Raw genomic sequence first — 25182 nt, 5'->3', positions numbered from 1 at the left:
GGTTTTCTGGGCTGTGTGGCCGTGTTCTGGTGGATCTCGTTCCTAACGTTTTGCCTGCCTCTGTGGCTGGCATCTTCAGAGGTGTACCACAGAGGGAAATCTGTTACAGACTTCCCTCTGTGATACACCTCTGAAGATGCCAGCCATAGAGGCAGGCGAAACATTAGGAATAAGATCCAACAGACCACGGCCATGCAGCCCGGAAAACCCACCACAACCAGTTGAATCCGGTCGTGAAAGCCTTCGACGATATATATATGTATTTTGTTCACTCTCTAAATCAGTGATGGCGAACCTTTTCGAGACCGAGTGCCCAAATTGCAAACCAAAGCCCACTTATTTATCGCAAAGTGCCAACATGGCAATTTAACCTGAATACTGAGTTTTTTATTTAGAAAAAACGGTTGGCTCCGAGGCATGCGTTACTCGGGAGTAAGCTTGGTGCTAGTCTGTGGCTTTGCTTTGAGGCAACTGTGCAACTCTTCCAATGAATGAATCACGATCCTAGGAGGGTTTACTCAGAAGCAAGCCCCATTGCCAGCAACCGAGCTTACTCCCAGGTAAAGGATCGCACTTTAGTTCTTTGCATGAAAATCAGTGGGGTTTAACATCGCTTAACAGGGTTACCTACACTGCTTCCTCAAAACTAGATCTTAGGTTTAATGCTAATAATCGAGCCCAGCGGCCCAGGCCAGCCTAGATGTGAGGGGGGGGGGGACTCTGTTTGCGCATGCCCACAGAGAGGGCTCTGAGTGCCACCTCTGGCACCCGTGCCATAGGTTCGCCACGACTGCTCTAAATGATGCCGACTTTTTCTTATCTTCTGATGATGGCAGAGACTGGGGTTGGGCTGCGGGAAGGTGGTGACTGACCCATTCCTGCTGACCTTGGGAACTGGTGTCAGATTTTCTTGTCAATGAGGCTATCCCGGCAGTGTAGCAGGCTGCTGAGGGAACTGGGGAGCTGTCCAGCTGAGTTCAGGGCAAGGTTGCTGAACTCCCCACGGAGCTGTCCAGCCTGGAATACATAAAGAGTTGTGGAGAGGATTTGCACCAGCAAAGTTGGAGGGATTTGCAAGTGTCCCTGCTGCTCCACTTCTTACTCTGGCCCCTTGCGCACACGCAGAATAATGCACTTTCAATCCACTTTCAATGCACTTTGCAGCTGGGCGGAATAGCAAAATCCACTTGCAAACAATTGTGAAAGTGGATTGAAAGTGCATTATTCTGCGTGTGCGGAAGGAACCTAAGTTACTAGAGCTGATCCTAGCCATATTCAAATCCGATGCCCCCCCCCCTTACATGCAGTGCTGTTAGAAGCTGAGGTCTCTCTTTGCTAGTATTTTGGAAGAGGGGTTACGCCCTTTTGAAAAAGGCTTTTGAGTTGCTTGTTTCGGTGCTCGCTACCAGTGGCCTTTTCCGTCTTTTAAAAAGCTGATACGCTGTTTTAAGGTTGGGGTTTTTGCTGGATATTTGATTGTTTGTTATTGTGTCAAGTACTTCGAGGAAAGTACTTGACACAATAACAAACAATCAAATATCCAGCAAAAACCCCAACCTTAAAACAGAAGCGTTGTTCATAGCATATGAGCTTTTAAAAAGACGGAAAAGGCCACTGGTAGCGAGCACCGAAACAAGTATTTTAAATCGTATTGCTCCGCCTTGAACGTCAATCTGGTGGTATTTGCAGGGGATAAATGTTTGTAACAGATACGTGATTTGGATAGACATCTGCCGGGTCTGGCCCAGTGGACCGCTCCAGAAAAAAAGGAGGCTTGAATCCGCAACTTGCGTTTCATGCCTACAGAATCTGGCGATGTGTGGAATCTCTCCTTGCGACTCAACCCACGCAGCTTCATTGCATCCACGGGGGAAGGAGGAGTGTTCTCATTAGTTAAATGGATTGTCAAAATCTTGAGATGTAAAAGTCTGCCCCACAGCGAAGTGAAGCAACTTGCCAGACAAACTGCAAAACAAAACCCAGACATGCTATCTTGTGTGAAATTATAGTACAAGTGTGAAGAATTACACTGTTTGGATTTGTACAAAGTGTGATATTTCATATCAATCCCCTGTTTAGAGTGTTGTGTTTGCCGAAACCCTGGCTGACAAGCTGTGTACATTTGCTCAGCTAAGCTTTTTATTAAAAGCTAATCAGCAGTTTATGGGAGGCAAGTTAGAAAATTGCTAAATCAGCTGGAATCTGGAATCAGCTGTAGAAGAAGACGTCGACGATGACTTTGGATTTATATCTCGTGATTCTCTCTTGTAAGGTGGAGCTAAGAGAGTTCTGAGAGAACGGTGGAGCTAAGAGAGAGAACTGTGACTAGCCCAAGGTCACCCAGCAGGCTTCATGTGTAGGAGTGAGGAAACAAATCCAATTCACCAGATAAGAGCCCACAGCTCATGTGGGGAATCAAACTCAGTTCTCCAGGATAGAGTCCACCTGCTCACAACCACTATACCATGTAGTTTCAGTTCCATTTGATACAACAGCTTGGAATTGCATCCACAGTTTCTAAAGTCTCTCTGGGATTTTGGGATTGACTGGGGGTGGTGGTGGTGGTGGTGAAGTGTATAGTTTTTCCATACTGCAGAGAGGCTTCCAAGCCATTTCTGGCAATCCTGAGACACTATCTCTCCACCTTGGTCTGACTCCCAGTCTCTCAGGTACAGCCGGCTTGCAGCCAGGTCTACAACCTCTTCCACTCTGCCGACCCATCTGCCTCCAGGCTGGAGCCATTCTTGGAGGTGAAATTCCATCTCCTGCCTCCATTCAGCGTACCGAAGTACCAGAGATACCCTTTGGGAGATGGGAGCTCTCACCTCTTAGGTATCATTTATTTTTGTTTACATTCTTTTTCTGTGCATCCTTGAGAACTGTTTGAGGCTGCTAAACATTCAGTACTGCATTTGTGTTCTGGCTGAGTTCTAATAGTTTAATGTCTAATGATTGTATGCTGTTTTGTGATTTCCTGTTACTTTGGAAATAGCCTCTAGTATGTTCTCTGGAGAGGTGGCATATCAGCTTTTAAATGAAATATGACCACCGGTTCTGTCCTCTCCAAAACTTTGGGGGCTTAGAGCTACTGAAAATAGCCTTCACATAGCAAACACAAAGTACTCATCAGGTAAAATTAAGCACACGAGATCTGCAGAGTTTCACGGCATGAGCTTGCATGCCACCTTTAGCCCAAATATGATTTCAGGACAAGCTGCCCTGGCATCCATCCAGATCCTGTTTCTAAAACTGTTAGGACATTTCCAGAAGTTAGGCTTAAAATTGGTAGAGCAGATGTTTGTCCTCTCGCCCATGTTTGAAAATTCTGATTTTTGACAATGTCGTTCAAGACTTTAGAGGTAGCTGGAAAAAAATGGGGAAGACTCAGCTTACTTGGAGTGGAGGAATGGGCAACCATGATAAACCATAGCCTGTAGTCTAGAAGAGTGCCTGGATTCTCTGTTAAAATCATAGAACTGTAGAGTTGGAAGAGACCCCAAGGGCCATCAAGTCCAACTCCCTGCAATGCGGGAACACACAAAGTACTCCCGACGCATGTTCATCCAGGCAAAAAAGCTTTCCAAGAAATAACCTCTTATTTTCCTTCCAGGAAAAGTTGTTGTTGAGTTGTTCTCAAACTTCTTTCATCTTGGCAACCCATTTCCCTAAAATTGTACCCCATATTAGCAAACCCATTATGTAATTTTTTTTCACGTATCCCCACTTGGATACATACCTCTGGGGCAGTGGTGGGATTCAAATAATTTAACAACTGGTTGTTTACAAGCACCATTTTAACAACTGGTTCTGCTGAAGTGGTGTGAACCGGCTGAATCCCACCACTGCTCTGGGGATACACATACCCCCCTCCCCATTGGGAACCACTGTTTTTGGCCAAGAATGCCCAGTATGGGATATTGCCTAGACAGCAGTGCATTAAAAGCTTTTGGGTGAGCTATTTGCTTTGTCGAGCTTCTCTGGGCTAGAAACCATGTGTGAAATCCACTGAGCTTCAGCGGCCCTTAAATCTTCCACCTTACCTGTGTTTCTGTTTCCTGTTGTGCAGCCGACATCATCCACAGCCACAGCGCCCTCTTTGCTGAAAACGGCTCTGCAAACTTCCCTTCTTTGGCAGACGCAGCAGGATTCCAAAACGCCTCTCAAGGGAAGAAGGCAAGAAGGTCAAGCGAGGAAAGCAGCAACAGCGAAAGCTCGGGGTCGACGGAGAGCTTGATGCCTGCCAGCGTAACCAACAGTGAGTGAGGCAGAGAGTGGTCCGGATGAGCACCTCATTTCAGGCGCATGGAAAGGGAGCTAGTAAAATACAACGAGAAAAGTTGCAAAACACCATTTCTTTTTAGGGGGTCATCTTTAAGGGAAAGATGTGGTTGACTTGTTGGGGAATTGTGTTTTCTTCCTTAAACCAAAACAGCAGCATTGGAAGAGATGGTGTGCAGAGCTGGTTCATTTGTTGTCCCAGCAGGGGTCTGCAACCTTGGCCATGCTGGCAGGGGCTGATGGGAATTGTAGTCCATGAACATCTGGAGAGCCACAGGTTGCAGATCCCTGCTACAAAGGTACTCCTGTTGACTCCTCCCATGCTGCTATTTGCCATGCCCAATCCACTGCTGCAGGGACTAGACTTGAACCTGACCAATGGTGGGATGGATCTGGAAGATGATGGTCATGGTCTCTTGCACTGCCAGTGGCTGAGAGTGAGCTGACCTCCAGTGGTATGATGACAGTCTTGTCATGGTCTTAACTAAAGTATTGGCCCAGTCTTAGCTAAGAAGTTTCTTGAAGGAATATACTATATTCATATATGTGTAAATAAAATTCTCCACCAAACACCTTTTGCCTTGAAAATCCAATTGGATTGCTGTAAATCAGCCGTGACTTGATAGCATTTTCCACCCTTGTACGCACAATGTCACAGTTACAATGCACGGAAGGGTTCTATGGGACACTTTTTTGACCCTTAAAAGCAGACATGTTTCGTCCAAATGGCCTTCCAAAGCAGTCGAAAGTAATACAGTATTACAGTGTTTAGCTAACAGACAACAAATCGCAATATGACAGGAGCAGCAGTGGCGTAGGAGGTTAAGAGCTCATATATCTCATGTATCTAATCTGGAGGAACCGGGTTTGATTCCCAGCTCTGCCGCCTGAGCTGTGGAGGCTTATCTGGGGAATTCAGATTAGCCTGTGCACTCCCACACACGCCAGCTGGGTGACCTTGGGCTAGTCACAGCTTCTCGGAGCTCTCTCAGCCCCACCTACCTCACAGGGTGTTTGTTGTGAGGGGGGAAGGGCAAGGAGATTGTAAGCCCCTTTGAGTCTCCTGCAGGAGAGAAAGGGGGGATATAAATCCAAACTCTTCTTCTTCTTCTCTTCTAGCTACCAGACAACAAATTGCAATATGACACCCTTTTAAAGACTGAAACCAATTATTAAAGAGTTGTATAAATAGGCACCCAGAATCTCCACACATGTCCTCTTGTCCTCTTAAAGGACAATCTCATGTCCTCTTAAAGAATCTCATGTCCTCTTAAAGAATCTAGTAAAATGTGCTGATTCTGCTATGGCAAACATCATAGGAAATTCTTTTAGTCTGAAGCAAATAAATCAGGTCCTAAAAGGGGGCCTTTTACAGATATAGTTAGTTTAATTTGTAAATAAATACATATGTGTTTTTGATATTTGGCGGTTTTATATTTTGCGACCCCTTAAATGATTTCTTGACATTTTAGGTACTTAATTCTACTTTTGTAGGGTTAAGTTTGTTTTCAAGGCAGAGTATAAAACCAGAACCATCCTCCTCCTCCTCTTACCCCCTTTTTTGTTTCTGTGTTTTCCACCACTGCCATAACATTTCCAAAGTAATGACCACTGGCTAGGAAAAAGCAATGTTTTAAAGGGGACATAATGCTGTCTTCAGAGTTTCAAAACGATGAGGTTAGTGTGGCTCACCAAGGCGGCTTCCTTCTGCTTTAACACTTAGGCACTTGGAGGCCACAAGCTCAAGGAACAGTCAAAAGGGCAGCTGTTTCCCCCACGTCATGTGGGCTCAGGTGGATATGTGGTCAGCCCTTTTAGAAGGAGTGTTTGAGTCCCCACCCACTGTTGGCAATGGGGTGACGCATGTGTGGACTCTTTGGAAAGAGAGGCGAGGAGGATGGGTGCCCAAGCAGCTTGTTTGGATTTAGAAAGCAACACGCCTACGTTTCGAGCCGCTCCTGATAAAAATGGCAGATTTGGGTGTTGTGCACTATGCTGATAATTGCAAGTTATTTTAAAAAGATGAGAGCACACCTCCAGATGAGAGTACACCTGCTCTTAACCACTATGCTGCTGCTGCGTTATTTGGGGCAAGCTATGCCTGCCACAGACCTTGGACTAGTCACAGTTTTTCGGAGCTCTCTCAGCCCCACTCCTTTCTAGTGGAGGGAGGGAGAGGGGAGGGAAGGGTGGCATGTAAAGGAGGGGAGGGGAGGAAAGGGGAGGGGGCCTGACATCTGGACCTGGCCCATCCACCTTAGTAGAGGGAGGGAGAGGGGAGGGAGGATGGCATGCAAGGGAGGGGAGGGGAGGAAAGGGGAGGGGCCAGGCATCTGGACCTGGCCCATTCACCTTGGCAGAGGGAGGGAGAGGGGAGGGGAGGGGAGGAAAGGGGAGGGGGCCTGGCATCTGGCCCTGGCCCATCCACCTTAGTAGAGGGAGGGAGAGGGGAGGGAGGGTGGCATGCAAGGGAGGGGAGGGGAGGAAAGGGGAGGGGCCCGGCATCTGGCCCTGGCCCATCCACCTTAGTAGAGGGAGGGAGAGGGGAGGGAGGGGTGGCATGCAAGGAGGGGAGGGAAGGAAAGGGGAGGAGCCCGGTATCTGGACCTGGCCCATTCACTTTGGCAGAGGGAGGGAGAGGGGAGGAAGGGGTGGCATGCAAGGGAGGGGAGGAAATGAGAAGGTAATTTCAGCAGTGCATGTGAAAGTGCCATGCAGGCCACATGTAAAATTGGGGGCCCCAGGAATGGAGGCAGTGATGGTTATGCTTTGTGGTCTGTTTGTTCTGCAGTTACCTCCAAGTGGTGGGGGACCAAGCGGATAGACTATGCCTTGTACTGCCCAGATGTGCTAACCGCCTTTCCCACAGTGGCTCTTCCCCACCTTTTCCATGCCAGCTACTGGGAATCAACTGATGTGGTTGCTTTCATTCTGAGACAGGTAACAGTCTCTCTCCCCTTTCCTTTTTACACATTTTAAAACATTCATACCCCACCTTTCTTTCTGAAAATAACAGGGTGCCTAACAGATTTCACCAGAAAATATCAACAACGACAACCTTGCATTAGGAAAACATACTACCCAAGATGCCATGATGCGTACATGCGCTACTGTCATATTCAAAGAATGCTGCCTTAAGCAGGTGCTATAGATACATCTATGATCTTAGAATTCCTTGTTGGTATGCTGGCTGTTTCAGATATATTAGCAGCTTGTAATTTTAGATATTAAATTTTCAGACTGTTTATCCAGCGCCATCTACCAGCAATCATAAAGGGGCACATCTTGGAAACCTATAAAAAGGCACGTCTTACACAGATTTAAAATTTAGTATCAAAACAATCAGCTGCAGATGAAAAACCAACACAGTGTTGCTCCGTTTCAGGCTGTAGTGCCAACAGAGATCTGTTTGTGCATGTTCAAAAGCACTGTTAAATAAAATAGACCAAATAAGTAATAGAGGGGCACATTTCGTGTTCAGTTCCATGTTCTCAGCTCCGTTTTCTCTCACCCATCCTATTTCTTTCCAGGTGATGAGATTTGAAACCATCAGTGTCAAGGAGAGCAACAGCTTGGATCCTGCGGCACTCAGTCCATCAAACCCGCGGGAGAAATGGCTGCGCAAGAGGACGCATGTCAAATTGAGGGTAAGTCATGGATGGCATTTGCATAACTTCCCGCCTATTGACAGTTGGGTCACAGATCAAATTGGGGAGGAGTGCTGTGCCCAGAGGGGCTGACTTATGGCAGAGGCATTCCTGTTTTCCAGCATGTATTGCTGCGCAGGTTGTCTCTCCGGACAGGTGGGAAGCTCCTCCTGTTAGGAACTATCAGCTTCCCTTCTTTATACACTATCTTCACTAGTTCCTTGGATTCATCTCCTAAGAAGCTTGGTTCAGGTGCAGGAATTTAAAAAGGGCTTGGACAGATTGATGGAGGAGAAGTCAATCTATGGCTACCAATCTTGATCCTCCTTGATCTCAGATTGCAAATGCCTTAGCAGACCAGGTGCTCAGGAGCAGCAGCAGCAGAAGGCCATTGCTTTCACATCCTGCATGTGAGCTCCCAAAAGCACCTGGTGGGCCACCTCGAGTAGCAGAATGCTGGACTAGATGGACTCTGGTCTGATCCAGCAGGCTAGTTCTTATGTTCTTATGTTCTTATACACGTATCTTACTGTACCAGCAGCACTGGAGGGAGCAGAGCTAGCTGGTGCACAAGCGGGTTTCCATAAGCTGGACCAAGTGAATCTGCTCAGCATTTGGGACAGAGCAGTTCTTCAATGGACATTCTGCTTGGTTCTTTTTTAAAAAAAGAGTTGTTCCCTGATTCCACAAGTAGCTTCTTCCGTATGAACCTCCCTGCCCTAATCTACATTCTTCCTTTTTCTGGGGTTAGGTTAGCAGTGGCATAGCGCCGGGGGGGAGGGGCATGATGCAGTGGGTGCGTGTTGGTGCAGGGGCATGGCGGGGCGAGCAGGGGCGCAGGGCACACGTGAGCCCCGGGCGCAGTTCCCCCTCACTACGGCTCTGATGGTAGGTCAGGGCCTGTTGCTCCCTCCCCAGGAGAGCTGATTTAGAAAAACTGCAGAAATTTCCATATTCTTCCAGCAAACTCGGGGGGCCCAAGGAGACTGTTTGTAGGGTTTTGTTTTATCATATTTTGAGACTTTGTGCTGCTAGGTCTTTTAAAGGTTGGTCCTTTGCTTTTACAATTATGAATTTTAATTGCTTTTGTGGCTATTTTGCTCTGTTGGACGCCATCCTGAGGTTTTCAAATTTATTCACTGATATCCCACCTTTCTCCCCTGTAAGCACTCGAGGTGGCTTACTTCACCACTCTCTCCTCTCTTTTAGCTTCACAACAACCCTGTGAAGTAGGTTAGGCTGAGTGTGTGTGACTGGTCTGAGGTCACCCAGTCAGTTTCCGTGAAAAAATGGGGATTCTAGTGGTGGACTAGGTTTTCTCAGTTCCTAGTCCACCACTTTATCTGCAACGCCAGTTTGGCAAGACTGAGATTTTAAGTAAGCTTTAGTAGTCTGGTTCAAATCAGGCTGGATTTTAATTTGGTTTTAATTTAATTAATTTTTAATTAAGTTAATTAAAGCCTTCCAAAGCTGACTCTCCCTCCCTGCCTTCCTTCCAGAATGTAACTTCAAATCACAGATCAAACGATGTCATCACATCAGAAGGCAACTCTCAGATTCTGGTTGGCCGGTTCATGTATGGCCCCCTCGACATGGTCGCCCTGACAGGAGAAAAGGTGACTCACATTCTTTCTGCCAAAACTAATTCAGAAAACGGTGGAAGGATATTCTCTCTGCTCTCTCCTTCTCTGGTCCCTTCCTCATGGGCCAATAAACACAGGTTAAGGATGGGATAAAACCCAGGTTGGGAGGGAACTTCACACGGATTCTACTTCTGAAGCGAACCCATTCCGGGTTCCCCCCCCCCCCCCGCCCCCTGCCGCCCGGGTTTTACCAGAGTTGCGATTTCTGCTATTCTTTCGTTTTAACGTACCTCACAACCGTGGCTAAGCGAACGGCCGCAGCTGCGAGGTGCATTATGCAGCTGCGGATTCGAATCCACCTGCTCTTAACCACTGCACCACGCTGGCCTATCCAAAACTCCTTGAGAGCTGATCTTGTCCGTTCGTTGCTTCCGTTCCCAGCCGAATGACTGACGAGTCACCACTCATTCTGCTCCTTGTTCCAGGTCGACATCTTCATCATGACGGAGCCCTCCTCCGGGCGGTGGGTCTACTTTGACACGGAGATCACAAACAACAGCGGCCGAATCTCTTACAACGTTCCCAAAGAGAAGCGACTCGGGGTCGGGGTGTATCCCATCAAAATGGTGGTCAGGTAAGGTTTGCAGCTTGGGACGGTGTACTTATAATTCCTGGGAAGGAGTGTGTAGGTGGAGGTGTGTGTGGATATGCACTGCCTGTGTCTGAAACTGACTCCTTTTGTTGTTCAAAAAATACCAACAAGCTACTCAGGCAAATCTGTTGACCCATAAAGCTTCTTCGTATAGGTTGCTGATGCATAGGATGAAGAATTTCCACGTCCTCCATTAGCATAGAGCTGGGGTTGCACTGCCAGGTACTGCTAAAGTCCATATGAGGTTTCTTACTTCAGGAAAGAAGTAGAAGTCCTTTGTTGGAAAGCAACTCGGGACTGTGTTAGGAACAGGGGAATCGGTGACCTTTCTATCGACACTAGGATGGAGAGACGTTGCAGAGATCACATCTTGCCCTGCTAGGGGTTACAAAGCTGGAAGAGAAGGACTTAACTAGAAGAAAGAAACCTCCAAGAGTAGAATTCTGGGTGAACAAAGAGTCTGCAGCAGTGTGGACAAGAGGAAGATGCAGGAATGATTTTTCTAGCTTTATTATACTACAGCTGTGGTAGCCAATTGGCCATGCTAGCAGGGGCTGATGGGAATTGTAGTCCATAACATCTGGAGTGCCAAAGGTTCGCCACCACTGTACTACAGTGTGCAACAGTGTACCCAGCCATTCTTTTGCAACATCCTCAACCTGTTTTGGTTGATGACTAGGAGTTCTGTCCTCGTAGGTGTGAAGAGGAGGTGTTTCTCTTTCTTTGCAGTTGTAGTTCCTCTCGTCCTGTCCCTCCTTGGTCTCTTTCCCATTGTCCGACACCGCTGCGGAGCAGTAATCAAACAGCAAATGCTCTCTGGAGAATTAGGCTGTTTCAGTAAGCACATTCCCAGCCTTTTAAGTGAACTGCCCGAGAGCCTCGGAGCTCCTTGAGAACGACTTTTGGTTATATCAAAATTGATTCCAGCAAACAGCATTGTTATTTGACATTTGGGACCTCGGGACACAAAACTGCAATTCTGCCGCGGAAATGTCGTTTGTGCGCTCTCTCTCTTCCCGTGCATGGCGCCTTGACACGAGGGTACTCTGTGGTTGAATCAGAGCTCCTGTAGGTTTTGCCTTGGAGTTCTGCAGGGACACGTTTTGCCCTATTGGGGCTTCCCCCATACTGATTTTTATTGTGTGCCATCAAGTCGCAGCTGACTTACGGTGACCCAGAAGGGCTTCAAGGCAAGAGACGTTCCAAAGAGGTTTGCCGTTGCCTGCCTTCACATCACAACACTGGTATTTTGGGAGGCTGCCCATCCAAATATTGCTTAGCTTCTGAGATTTGACAAGATCAGACTAGCCTGGGGCTGTCCAGGTCAGGACATATAGTGATGGGATACAAAAACATAGCACCCACCCACACACATGCACACACATGCACACACACACCAGGACTGCTTTGGGGTTAGGAAGCTTGTAGGGGGGAAGGCAAAAACACCCTCTCCCTGTGTGCTGCGGTCCCAATCCCAGTTGGGCCCTGCATGCCTGGGAATTGAGTTGCCAGCAGAGAACTTGCAAGCATGTTTCACTGCCAGTCTCTACAGAGGACCCAAGGACTGCCTGTTGTGTCGTTAGAGCTTGTCATTTTACCTTCATTGTGCCCCGAGTGCAGACTGTATACTGAGAGGGAGAGGAGCAGGACAAACATTTGGCACTGGAGCAGTCTTTCTCAAGGCATCCAACAAGAACTGTGTCCGGTCTTTGCATGACAAAATGTGGCCTAAAAGGGTAGAACCAGATATCCTCCTGCATCCGACTAGAATGGAGAGTTACAGATATCCATCAGCAGAGATTCCACATAACGTGGACCTTTCCAACTTCTGTTGTGGCTTTTCACAGAGGCGGGGTTGAATAGTGGCTGATGCGGCTCCCTTTTTCCCACCAGGGGCGACCAGAGCACTGCCGTCAGCTACCTGACCGTTCTCCCTCGAGGAATGGAGTGTGTGGTCTTCAGCATCGATGGCTCCTTTGCCGCTAGCGTCTCCATCATGGGCAGTGACCCCAAAGTCCGAGCCGGGGCTGTCGATGTTGTCAGGTGAGGGAACTCTTCGCAGTCTTTCTGTGGTAATCAGAGTTAGGGGAAGATCCAGATGGCTTCCAGGGAGGCAGCCAAACTGATTCCCCCAAGAATTCAGTATTTTTTGGCTCAGGAATCTCCCCAGGTGAGATCTCCTCAGGCTAGGCAAGTAGGGGCACAAATCTTTCCTCCCCTTAGCACAGAGGTTTGAGTGGAAGTATTGGAAATATACCTATATTAGAGGAAGAGAAAGGTGTAATGGCTCACCCAGGATTTGACAACCAAGAGGGGAGGATGGGGGGTAGGTTTAGGTTAAAATAGCAAAGAAGAGCTTCCAGAGTGTCTGAGTGCAAGGAGTTCCTTCCTTCCTTCCTTCCTTCCTTCCTTCCTTCCTTCCTTCCTTCCTTCCTTCCTTCCTTCCTTCCTTCCTTCCTTCCTTCCTTCCTTCCTTCCTTCCTTCCTCCTTCCTTCCTTCCTTCCTTCCTTCCTTCCTTCCTTCCTTCCTTCCTTCCTTCCTTCCTTCCTTCCTTCCTTCCTTCCTTCCTTCCTTCATTCTTTTTTTCTTTAAAGCTGGACAGTCCTCTGCTTCTGGAGGAAAATTTTGCCACAGTAACTTTGTAAGCCTTTAAGGCGTTCCAGGACTCTTTACTGCATCTTCTTGTTAAGTCAAATGGATGGTTGGAGGTTCCACTTGGGTTGCTTCCAGTTGGATCCTTTGGGTTTTTTTAATGCAGCTTTATTCAAACTTTATGCCCGCCAGACAAGTTCATTCACAAGGGAGATTCTGATAGGCCTTTGTTGAAAATACTTGAGTATTGGTCCCCACTCTTCCTGGCCACATTCATAAGAACATAAGAAAGAGCCTGCTGGCTCAGACCAGAGTCCATCTAGTCCAGCACCCTGCTACTCGCAGTGGCCCACCAGATGCCTTTGGGAGCTCACATGCAGGAGGTGAAACTCAGTGGAGCTTACAAGAGACATGTCAGAAAGACAGCCTTGAAACATCTGCAATCACAAGAGGGAAACCCAAGGAGCAGCGCTGACAATTTTACCAGATGATGAATCTGGAAAAGATGCAGTTATTTTGGATGCATCAAATGTGACTTTGGAGGGAGATTTTTGTGCATGGGTGCTGCCTTTGGGTGCCGGACATCCTCTCATTTGGAATAGATTTAGCAATGGGGAGAGATTTGAATCCCGTAGCACTTTAAAGATCTACAAGATTCCAAGGTGTAAGCTTTCAAGGGTCAAAGCTTCCTTTGTCTAAGAGTGGAGGAAAAGTTTCCCCTGGTTTTAAGACCTGCCTTGTCAGTCTCCACAGTCGCTTCATGTTGCTAGGGCTGATGTTCCCTGCCTTTAAACCCTGACCATAAGTACCTGCTACCTGCCACTTGGATCTCCTCCTCTTCTTCCTCCTCCTACCTTTCCTCTCTCACATGACTTTCTCCCCGTCATATCCCCTGTGTCCATCCCCACCCCTTGGCCCCACTCCTATCCATCCTGCATAGCACGCCATGGACTGTCCATAAACATTCAACTGTAGCATCACCTCTCCTCTACTAACGCAGACACTGGCAAGATCTCGGGTACCTGATCATCTACATCACAGGCCGCCCTGATATGCAGAAGCAGCGGGTCGTCTCGTGGCTCTCTCAGCACAACTTCCCCCAAGGGATGATCTTCTTCTCCGATGGGCTTGTCCACGACCCTTTACGGCAGAAGACCATTTTCCTCCGGAACTTAGTGCAAGAGGTAGGCTGATCTTCAGCTTGTTTCCCTGGGAACGGCTTGAGCCTCCAAAAGCTCCCAATGGGTCAATCCAGGGGCTTCCTGTGGTCATCCAGTAGTCACGAGTTGATGTTGCATGCATCCTCTTCCCCGTGCTTCCAAGCCTCAGAGGATGCAAAGTCCAAAGAGCCAGCGTGGTGTAGTGGTTAAGAGCAGGTGGATTCTAATCTGGAAAACCGGGGTTGATTCCCCACTCCTGCACCTGAGTGGCGGAGACTTATCTGGTGAACCAGCTGCGTTTTCGCACTCCTACATTCCTGCTGGGCTAATCACAGTTTTCTCAGAACTCTCTCATCCCCACCTCCCTCACAAGGTGTCTGTTGTGGGGAGAGGAAGGGAAAGGAGCCTGTAAGGCACCTTGAGTCTCCTCACAGGAGAGAAAGGTGGGGTAAAAATCCAAAAACTCCTCTTCAAAATATCTCGAGGCCAAGTCAGTCCACGAGATGCCTGTTCTCAGCCTTGGAATCGGTGACTGGTGTGGATTTTGAGAAATGGCCAGGGTCAGCAAACCAAAAAACATAAAGATTGGTAATGATGGGTCGCTGACCAGGCCTACAGCTAGCTCTCAAATGTCTCCCTTTCTTCGTTTCAGAGCCACATCAAGATTTGTGCTGCTTATGGCTCCATGAAGGATATCTCCGTGTACAATGTCCTGGGCCTCTCCCCCACTCAGATCTACATCGTCGGTCGGCCAGCAAAGAAGTACCAAATGCAGTGCCAGGTGACTCTCTCCACAGGATAGGATGAGGGGCGGACAGAATAATAGAAGCTTTGTGATATGCTGTGGAATTTGCCCATGGTGGTGGTGGGGGGGAACCCAGAGATTAGTCAGAGGGTCCAGAGTAAGGTGTACTTTTCAGGCTGTATAGCCATAGTCTGGTGGTTTTAGCTCCTAGCATTTCACTTGTGTCTGTGACTGGCATCATTTGTTTGTTTGTTTGTTTGTTTGTTTGTTTGTTTGTTTGTTTGTTTGTTTGTTTGTTTGTTTGTTTGTTTGTTTGTTTATTAGGCTTATATACCGCCCTCCCCCGGAGGGCTCAGGGCGGTTAACAACAGAAATATAAACAGTAAACCGTAATAATTCTGTACCTACAGTACTGGTCCTTAAATTTAAAAGCAGCGCTCAGATTATAACCTTTCCATTATAAATACAATAAATACAATAAATACAGTCTTCAGAGGCAGGTGAAATGCTTGGAGCTAAAACCACCAGATCACAGCCACACAACCCAGAAAAATTACAACAGCCAATTGATTCTGGCCTTGAAAACCTTTGACAATGCAAGATGTATTTTCCTTGTGTCTTTAGTGTCTTAACACACAAAATGCATGCCTGGGTCAAAGTGTTGTGCTCAGATGCTGCCTTTCTACCTGTGCAAAAGCCACAGCTTAGATGAAGTTAAATAAATGCCATATTCCTGCCTTCCTTGGAAGGGGCTTTGTCTCCATGTTTTGCATGGAGAACGTCCCTGGTCCCTGATCACTAGTATCTTTTAAGACAGCAGATGCAGAGAAGAAGCCAAGGGTTATTTTTGGGAGGGGGATATCTTTTTCCAAAATCTTTTTTTAAGACATAGCCATTGATTTCTTTTACTCTCATTTTTTCCCTCTTAAACAAGAGGTTTCTCTCAGATTTCTCCTTCGTTTCTCTTTGTGGGTTTCTGCTTCAACCTCTATGCTTCAACCCTTTTGGTTGTTTTATGTGGCATGCCACAGGGTGGTGCACACACAGGAGGATGGGAATGTTTGGGAGGACATTTCCTGCCTCTGAGAAGAATTCTGAAGTTTTGCTGAGTTTCCCTTCTTATCCCTCTTCTCTTCGAAGTTGATTCCAAGTTCTGGAAGCGAGGGAAGGGAATGGATTGTTGCAGTACAGGGTGGTGTAGTGGGTAAGAGGAGGTGGATTCTAATCTGGAGAACAGAGGTTGATTCCCCACTCCTCCACCTGAGTGGCAGAGGCTTATCTGGTGAACCAGATGTGTTTCCGCACTCCTGCATTCCTGCTGGGTGACCTTGGGCTAGTCACAGTTCTCTCTGAGCTCTCTCAGCCCCACCTGCCTCACAAGGTGTCTGTTGTGGGGAGCAGAAGGGAAAGGAGCTTGAAAGCCACCTTGAGTCTCCTTACAGGAGGGAAAGGTGGGGTATAAACCCAAACTCCTGCTCCTCCTTCCCCTCCTCCTCTACTTCTTCTTCTAAATTTGAGGGAGAAATTGGATAACAAGCATTTCTCTTGGCAGTGCTAAGATCTTTCTTAGTCCATGACTCCGGAGAGCCACCCCAAGGAGGCAATGGGTCAGACTCAGTATAAACTTCACATACTGATACTTGATGTTCAGGTGAAGGATGCAAGAGGGAGCTCAGCTGGAAGAGTTAAGAGCAGACCAACTGGCAGGCGCTGTGTTGTTGACTGATTTTTCTTTTCTTTTTTAACATCCTCTTCTCTCCATACTAGTTCCTCAGCGAAGGCTACGCATCCCACCTGGCCTCTCTGGAGTTCAGCCTTCACTCCCGACCCAAGAAAAACAACTCGCGTATGATTCTGAGGAAGGGCAGCTTTGGTCTGCACTCCCAACCCGACTTCCTGCGTAAAAGGAACCACCTCCGAAGGACTATGTCTGTCCAGCAGCCCGACCCACCATCCTTGACCCCCAAACCCGAGCGTGCCCAAAGCCAACCCGAGTCTGATAAGGACCATGACCGGCATTTGCCTCCCATTGGGTGGGTGAGAGGCGGGATTCATAAGTTCGAGTCTGCTCCATAGCGACTGTCCAGGGTGGGGCCGCGGCTCGGGCATTCCGTGATCAGCTTGTGGGCGTGCCTCCTCGAGGCTTTTTGAGCACCTTCCGGGTCAAAGGTGAAAGGAGCCAGAGTCCTTGGAGGCTCCGGGTTTTGCCTTCCACATCCCCCCCAAGGGGAGCTTCCTGTTTGTCCTCTCGTCTGTGTCCGACCGGGAAACGTTAAGAGCAGAGGAGATCCATCGCCTCCAGAGGTTGCAGCGCCGGATGGGCAAAGGAGCTTGTCTTTCAGTGTTTACTTTGTTTCAAAAATGTGCAGTGACGGGGGGAAAGCTCCAGCTTTATCCAAGGAGAGAGGGTGCCTGAGGGACAGCGACACCGCTAGTATCTAAAACCTATTTCTCAACCTAAAAAAGGGGCAAGGCTCGTGGCGTACCAGTGCTGTGTCAACAGCTTTTGGGGAAGGTAACTTCCAACAGGTGGTCCTGGACTGAAGCTGAGTGAGCTAGCTGTGTCAATGAGAATCTCTTGGGTTCCTTACACCCAGGGTCCGTGTCTTTCAACCTCGCAGGCGACTCGAGGCCAGAAAATCGGTCGATCTGTACATTTTGCCAGAAACACGCGGGTCGATGCGAAAATGAAGCTGCAAGCAAGGTGCAGTTTTGGCCTCTGAATTTGGCCTCCTCAGGAAGCGTGGCAGAAGGAAGAGAGGCTCTCAGAAAAGTGGGCCTGCAGGCTGAAGATCCTTTGGAGCAGTTTCAGAGGGGTGGAAACAGACTCCTGCCACGCCCCTGGATTGTTTATGCTCTTGCTTTTCGGATACGTGGAAATAAAAAGCGTTTTGGAGCAATGTGTTTAAAAAACCAAATAGTGTTAGAGGTCCGTGCGCAGCTCTTCCTCCCGCCAGCTCGCACCCCTGCCGAGAGCTCAGAAGGCACATTCCAGTGTCGCTTCACATGGTGGCGTGTCACGTGTGTCCGAGTGGTGTCTTGTGGCGCTTGTTTGACTGTGCAGGTGTTCCTCATGCTTCAAGCCAAGAAGTTGGTGTGTCTCTTTTTCAGTATTAAATGTGGGTCTTGATTGATGAGGCAAGTCTCCAATTCCTCGTCCCCCTGCATACCTGCAGTTGGACTGATCTGCACCCCCCCCCCCAAGCTCTCATGGGCTTTCCCACCAGCCTGCTGCAGAATGTGGGCAGACATGAATCCTCCATGGCTCTATGTGTCTTCAGATAGATCATTTCCTTGTTGGTTTCTGTGTCTATTGGTATGTTTTTATCCCACCCTTCCCTCAAGTTGGTCAGAGAGATATAAGGTGCACCTGGTTGTCCTTTCCCCATTTGATCCTCAGTGAAGCATAGATGACTCTCCCTTACTCCTCACAACAACTTCATGAGGTAGGCTAGGCTGAGAGGCAGAATGGCTGGCCCAAGATCAGTCAGCAGGCTTCACAGCCAAGAAGAGGAGGAAGAAGAGTTTGGATTTATACCCCACTTTTCTCTCCTGTAAGGAAACTCAAGGCGGCTTACAAACTCCTTTCCTTTCCCCACAACAGACACCTTGTGATGCAGATGGGGTTGAGAGAGTTCTGGGAGAACTGTGACTAGCCCAAAGTCGCCCAGCAGACGTGTAGGAATGGAGAAACAAATCTAATTCAACAGATACCTGTTGTGTTTTTTTAATGACTAGGTGCTCTAGTGCAAGAATTTTGCCAGAAACACGCGGGTCAATGCGAAAATGAAACTAAAAGCAAAGAATTGTTGTTCTCTGCATGCCCTTTAAGAGGTTGTGGCTCTCTCTGGGCCTACCCCTCTTCAGCATTTTTTTCTCTCACATTCACAAAAGGCACCAGTCTCTCGCCCTTTCCTTCATGCAAAAAATTCTCATGCACCCAGGTCGTTTTACTCTCCCTACTTGATAACCTGTCTAGCCTCATCCTTCGTGGATTTTCCAATGCAGTGCCCCATGAGCAAAATTGTCAGGAAGTACCGCATGACTGGGGTGTCTGGGCTCTGTAGGATCTTGTTTCAACCTTTCAAATGCAGTGCTTTCAAAGTGGAAAATGCTTGCTCACACTAGTTCCTATTCCTCGCCAGTTGGCAGCCCGAACCTTTCTGTGTGGCTTTGACTTTCCCCTAACATCTTCATGCTAAGGAAAGTATGACAGAGAATTTGATGATTCTGATTGCTAGAGCTAGCTGATCTTGACATGGCACGGATTGTCAAGGGAGCAAGCGGGTCTACTAAGTGAGAGTGGTATCGTTTCCAGATCTGTCTCGGATCTGCTGGAACGTCAGGCTAGGTTTAGTACAACTGACTGTTGATGATCACAGGATTGTCAGCCAGTGCTCTTAGGGAGTCCCTGTTATCGCTCTGAGTTACCGTTTGTGTATTAATAAATTCATCTCCTCCTGCCTTGCAGAATGGCAGGGCTTGCAGGCATTTAGCAATGGCCGCCCTTATGCTGATGTCAGTAGAAGAACATGTATTTTCAGCACAGCCAACTGCCAGTGTGTGTTTCCCTCCGTGCATCTGCAGGAACCTTGCAATCCAAAAACAGGGCCAAATTAGGAAGATCCAGACTTCATGCTTCTGGGCAAATCTTCACAGGGACTCTCCGTGGGTCTTGAGTTGGTACATTAGCCAAGAGCTAGAAGAACTGGCATTCCAAGGGGCAGGGGTGAGGGTGGCTTAAATGCTGGAAGATCCTGTTCCCTGCTGGTAAGACCGCAGCCATGTTGTTGGAGGGAATGTGGTACTTTGAGATAGACCCAGCTAAGGAGCTGAAAGATGGAATCCAAAGAGGAACTGCTAGAATTCCTGGACAATAAGATGCAAGTATGGGGAAATGGTTGTTTGTTTTTTGAAACCACCATCAGTGACAGATCCCTGCCATGACTTGTTTAGCCTGACACTGGATCGAAATAAGAGGGGGATGGAAAATGGGGGCAAACCGAAGCAGGCTCTGGATTCTTGACTTAGGTTGGGGTTTTGCCAATGGCTTCATGGAAAAAGCAAGGAGAAATCGGAAGCGACTGTATTGCTGTGAACTTGTTAAGCTGAAAAGAGCTATTCAGTCAGCCAGTTCACATAGTTGGCTGAGCACAGGATCAGGCCCAATCTTGCTTTGTACTGAGCCAGGCAAGCCAATTATAGGCTTCTTGGACAGCCAGAAAGACTCAGGCTGTCCTTCTGGTGAAAACATTATCTCTGAAGGGCCGGTTGAACAGGCCACTTTAGAGGGAAGGTCTCTAAAGAGCAAGCCACATCTTTGCAGGTTAGACAAACCTAGGCTTCATTGGGTCAGTGAGGCTGAAGAAGAAGAAAAGTTTGGATTTATACCCCACGTTTCTCTCCTGTAAGGACACTCAAGATGACTTACACACTCCTTTCCCTTCCTCTCCCCACAACAGACACCTTGTGAGGTAGGTGGGGCTGAGAGAGTTCCCAAGAACTGTGACTAGCCCAAGGTCACCCAGCAGGAATGCAGGAGTGCAGAAATACATCTGGTTCACTAGATAAGCCTCCGCCACTCAGGTGGAGGAGTGGGGAATCAAACCCGGTTCTCCAGATTAGAATCTACCTGCTTTTAACCACTACACCACGCTGACTCTGAATGTGATCCTTTGTGGCCATTTCCAGCCCTGCTCCCCAACATGCCCTTTGGAAGAGATGGCGCAGAACAGGCCTGAAGCAGACCGCTTCGATTATTTCATGAGATGCCGAATCGGCATTATTTCATGAGGAGCCTCCCTCTCAAGGAACCGGCATGCCCTTAAAACTGCTAAACGCCTCATGGCCAATTTATTCTGAAGACCCACATTTTTCCACTCAAGTTTTTAAAACAGCTGTGAATAATAACTGTGGGCTGCTTAACGTGTGTTCTTGTATAAAGGCACTTCCACAAGTGCGTGGTGTGTTTTGTGCGTGGGGCTGTGTGCGTGCGTGCGTTTAATACCTTCGGTGTTTTTGGTGTTGTTTCTGCTGCCAACTTTATAATGGAAGTTCCCTTTTTATATTTGCTGTTTTGTTCTACTTTCTGTTGTCCTTGTGGAAGTAGACACTCAGACCCTGTTCCGGGCACATGCAGCAGTGTTTCATCCAAGCTGGGACATTCACTTTGAAGAAGTGCTGAGAAATTGTCCAAAGGGGCTGCCTCTTCTCATGCTCTGGGGGTTGCCCAGCTGGGCTTGATCGAAGTATTCCATGGAGGGTTTTGCCAAGTTGGTATCCATGTTTTATTGGGTGCTCAAAGACCAGGAGGAATGATCATTCTTCTCATTGGCATTCACAAATCAATTCCCCTCCTCCCCTACGGCCATGACCGATTCCCTATTTTCACATCCAAGAGAACTTGAGCCACAGATACAGTCCATTTGCTTTGTATTTTCTCTTCCTGTTCGGTGCTTTGCTCCTGACCTGGATGAGCAAGAAATGAAGTTTGGGGAAATCAGGCAGTGCCTGTGCCTTGGTTCCCTTTTGCCAGGACTGCATCTTGCGTTGGGTGGAGTGCAGCACAGGTTGAGAACTGCTTGGTGTACAACGCTCCCCCACCCGAAGAGCTTTTCCAAGCTTCAGTCTATTTGCCTGTGAACCTGTTTCATGCTGTGTTATGGGCTACGCCCTCCTTGGTTCACAGTGAAAAAGGTGAGCCTCTTTTCACGTACACACTCCAGTGTAAAAACACCTTGCAGAATCTTTCCTGTATTGAGGTTGAATAAACTGCCAGCTGTTCAGGCAATCTGTTCCAGCCAGTTGGCCAAATGGAGAATATTTTGCCAGTGGGTCAAATAAAGGAACATAAGAACATAAGAACTAGCCTGCTGGATCAGACCAGAGTCCATCTAGTCCAGCATTCTGCTACTCGCAGTGGCCCACCAGGTGCCTTTGGGAGCTCACATGCAGGATGTGAAAGCAAGGGCCTTCTGCTGCTGTTCCTGAGCACCTGGTCTGCTAAGGCATTTGCAATCTGAGATCAAGGAGGATCAAGATTGGGAGCCATAGATTGACTTCTCCTCCATAAATCTGTCCAAGCCCTTTTTAAAGCTATCCAGGTTAGTGGCCATCACCACCTCCTGTGGCAGCATATTCCAAACACCAATCACACGTTGCGTGAAGAAGTGTTTCCTTGTATTAGTCCTAATTCTTCCCCCCAGCATTTTCAATGAATGCCCCCTGGTTCTAGTATTGTGAGAAAGAGAGAAAAGAAGAGAGAAAGAGAGACTATACCTTTGGAAGAATTTTGGGTCACAATTCTCTACTCAAAAGGGAGGAAGTGTGTGTTTGGAAGCAACGTGTTGAAAAATGCTTCTCCCCCAACCTCAACATCCACAGAGCTAAACGGATTTCCTTCGAAAAAAATGTGGCCTCAGAATTCTTGCTTGCAAACCTTTCAAGAGCTGATTTCAGACAGTTCGGATTCTGTGCCTTTAATTTAGCATTTGATGATATTGATAAGTTAAACAGTGTATCATTGCATGTTTCTTGCCAGGAAATGCCCTCTGCGTCCATGTCTGCCTCAGAATCCTTCACCATTCTACAGTTTGTTATGTTTAAAGTTTTTATTATTAAAACTTTAAAAGCTTACATACAAAAAAGAACAACCACAGAAAATACATTTAACCAAGGAAATCTTGATTTTGTCTGTACCAAGTATTAACACTTAGGAAATTACCCCTTGCTCTCAAATTACCTTTATACAATTATTTCTTTATTATTATTACTAATAAATTTCACACTTTTCTCTGTTATATCTTTTTTTGTAATCTTCTATTTCAAATCCACAAATCAACAAGTTATTTTTTTTTTCTGTTTTGAGGAAAAAACTATCGGGTTTCTGATTGTCCAAAATTTTAGATAATGTTTTTTCTCTAATCAAAGAGGAAGTTTAGCCATCTCCTCCAACAACAGCTTCACCAGCTATTCTTCTGATGTAGAAATAGATGAAGTTTTCCATTTTTGCATGTATAATGCTGCTGTCATATATAAAAACAAGGCTCCACATTTTTTTCGTCTGTTCATAGGTCCCAAAAGAAAAGTCTCTACCGTAATTGGCATTCCACAAAATGTTAAGACACATTCTAGGACAGGCCACCAGAGCAGAAAAGAGTGAGCTAGATGAACCAATGGACTAGGTATATTAGATGAATATTGGTCCTCTAGGCTAACATAGTGGTCTTCAACCTTTCCTTCTAAGCTGCGAGCATGGATGGGAAGTCGTGGTTCTAGTCATGTGACAGAAAGGGAGGAGCCAGAGTTATGACCTCGCTGGTATCAAGACCAGGACCATGGGCAGTAAACCCAAACTTCAATCACCGCAAAGGTGTACATCAGTGAGAAAGAAGCAAAAGTCACAACCATGATGGAATCTTCACCAGTGAGTGACTTCCCCTTGCCATCCTGTTTCTCTTCTCAGCATGCACACAAAGAGAGCAAAAAGACATGGCTCCCTTGTGTGGCGAGTCCTCCCAAAAGTCAGCAAAACAACAACTCTGTAAAGGTGACGCAGAAAGCTCCTCCTGCCAGCTTGCTGCGTCCTTCAGAGATGGGTCTTGGATTGTTTATGCTCACAGGGAGGGAGTTACACAGGCCAATGGAGCATCTACCCCATGGTCTCCAGTTCAAGAGGGAAACAAGAGCTACAAGGCAAATAGCAACTGTAGATCGTAAATGCTATGTTTTGAAGAGAACCGAAGGTGGTTTGAAAGGAGGATTTTTTTAAAATGTGGGGTGTAAGCTTATCCTCTAGCAAATGGTTTTTAATTTATGTGACTAGAGGTGGGAGCAGAAGGAATCTGTGTGTCTCATAGTCTTTTCCCCACCGCATTCTACAAATCTCGCCCTCTTTTCTGGTGTATCCATTCACAAATATAAACTGGTGTCAAGCCCTGGTGACTCTCCGAAGAAGCCACCCCAAAACTGTGATTCGACTCACTTGGAAAACCAGCATTTCCAGTGGGGAAATGCAATCCCTGAAATGGTTTCGAAACGCCTGCTGTTTGTGGTACTTCCTTCAAATTGGAAGGTGGAAGAAGAGTTTAGAACTCTTGGTGAGAGCAGCAGGGTGCAACTTTCTACATTTCTCAATATCGAGCTGCAGTTAAAGGAAGAGGGGCAGGTAAACTTTTAGAAAAATAACACTCATGCACAGTAAGTTGGACTTCTAACCTACCAACACCCTCTGGCCAACTTCTACTAAGTTGGACTTCTAACGCAACACCACCAATTTATGAAGTGCATCAGGCCTTCATTTTGAAGAGTCAGAATGCCAGGGAAGGTTTGTGCGTCGAAGTCTTGTTTCTGTGAAGGTTTACCTGCTGGGAGACCCCAAGTGTGTGAATGTGGTCTTTGAGTCTTGAGTGTACATCTCCAGTCACAGCGAGAGGGGGCGCCAGAATGTTTTACCTGTCTTAGGGCTGCCTGACTATTCAAAATGATGTACAGCAATTCATTTCTTAAGCAAAAACTTAAAAGGGGTTGGGGAGGGGAGGTCTGAGATTTTTACACAACTGATATACGTTTTGATGTCGAGCTGGTTTTTCAGAATCTGCTAACAATGCTGTTGGTCACTGCGAATTAACACCTTCCTTGCCTTTCAATGTATATCTTTTAAAGTTATTTTCTATGTGGGGAGGGCTTCCTTTGTGGGGGATCCCTTTGCTGAAACGCTTTTGATGGTTTACAAATTTATGAAATAAAACATTTTATTTCTTCCCAATCAGATTGATTTGGGGTTTTATACAATTAAGACACATCCTCCTTCCACCCTTTTCGACTGAATACAGTATATGTTTCTCCTTTCTGAGGCGACCTGTTTCCTCCATTCCTCAGACCTCTTTAGCCACCTTTGATAGTTCCCCTCACGCACCTTCTCCCCCTCCTAGTGAATGGGGCCTGGTCTGTCTAGCTGTCTTATCACATTTTTCTCTTTGCCTTTCTCCAAGCATGTTGGATTATTATAACATAACCAGTGGGGAGAATTGGGGTGAATTGATCTTCTCCGTGATTTCTAGAATGTTCCATGTTGCAGAACAGGCCCAGACGTTCCTGCCTTCAAGAGGAATGGTCATAATTTGAATTGCTGCCTGTGATTACCAAGCACCTGACCAGCTTAGCAAAGCAAAAGGGAGCCCTTGTAAACTTATTGGGAGTCTGAATTCAGCCCAAGATCCCTCTATCCCATTTTTATCCCACTCTTCTTCAAGACACCTTCAGTTGTTTCCCTTTTTTAAAATCTTCACAGCTGCACTGTGAGGTAAAGTTAGATTGAGAGTCATTGGCCCAAGACCCTCTGGAGAGATTCATAGAGATTTGTGCTTGGTTATGTTCTAATAATCCAACACACTAACCATTATACCACACTGTGTCCTATTTGCCACCTATAATGCAGCTGAAGATATTGTTTCTCTCCAGAATAAAATGTACCCTTTTTTTGAGGTACTTCAAGACAGATAAGGTGGCAGGTGTGGACTCAGG

The 25182-nt window shown here is 47.1% G+C and overlaps 1 protein-coding gene across 3 annotated transcripts in view; it reads left to right on the top strand.

The window, feature by feature from the left end:
• PITPNM3 (PITPNM family member 3) overlaps positions 1-17788 on the top strand; it is a 109546-nt gene extending 91758 nt beyond the window's left edge. For all 3 annotated transcript variants that reach the window (XM_048518768.1, XM_048518769.1, XM_048518770.1), the window contains 10 exons: positions 2662-2832; positions 4067-4255; positions 7070-7218; positions 7809-7925; positions 9425-9541; positions 9994-10142; positions 12054-12203; positions 13754-13937; positions 14566-14694; positions 16426-17788. In XM_048518768.1, the coding sequence (XP_048374725.1) occupies positions 2662-2832; positions 4067-4255; positions 7070-7218; positions 7809-7925; positions 9425-9541; positions 9994-10142; positions 12054-12203; positions 13754-13937; positions 14566-14694; positions 16426-16734 (1664 nt within the window). In that variant the 3' untranslated portion in view covers positions 16735-17788. The remainder of the gene's footprint in view (positions 1-2661; positions 2833-4066; positions 4256-7069; positions 7219-7808; positions 7926-9424; positions 9542-9993; positions 10143-12053; positions 12204-13753; positions 13938-14565; positions 14695-16425) is intronic.
• The last annotated feature ends 7394 nt before the right edge of the window (positions 17789-25182 follow it).

This window comes from Sphaerodactylus townsendi, linkage group LG16, assembly GCF_021028975.2.
Source record: "Sphaerodactylus townsendi isolate TG3544 linkage group LG16, MPM_Stown_v2.3, whole genome shotgun sequence".
NCBI lineage: Eukaryota > Metazoa > Chordata > Lepidosauria > Squamata > Sphaerodactylidae > Sphaerodactylus > Sphaerodactylus townsendi.
This window is presented reverse-complemented; position numbering and strand designations above follow the sequence as displayed.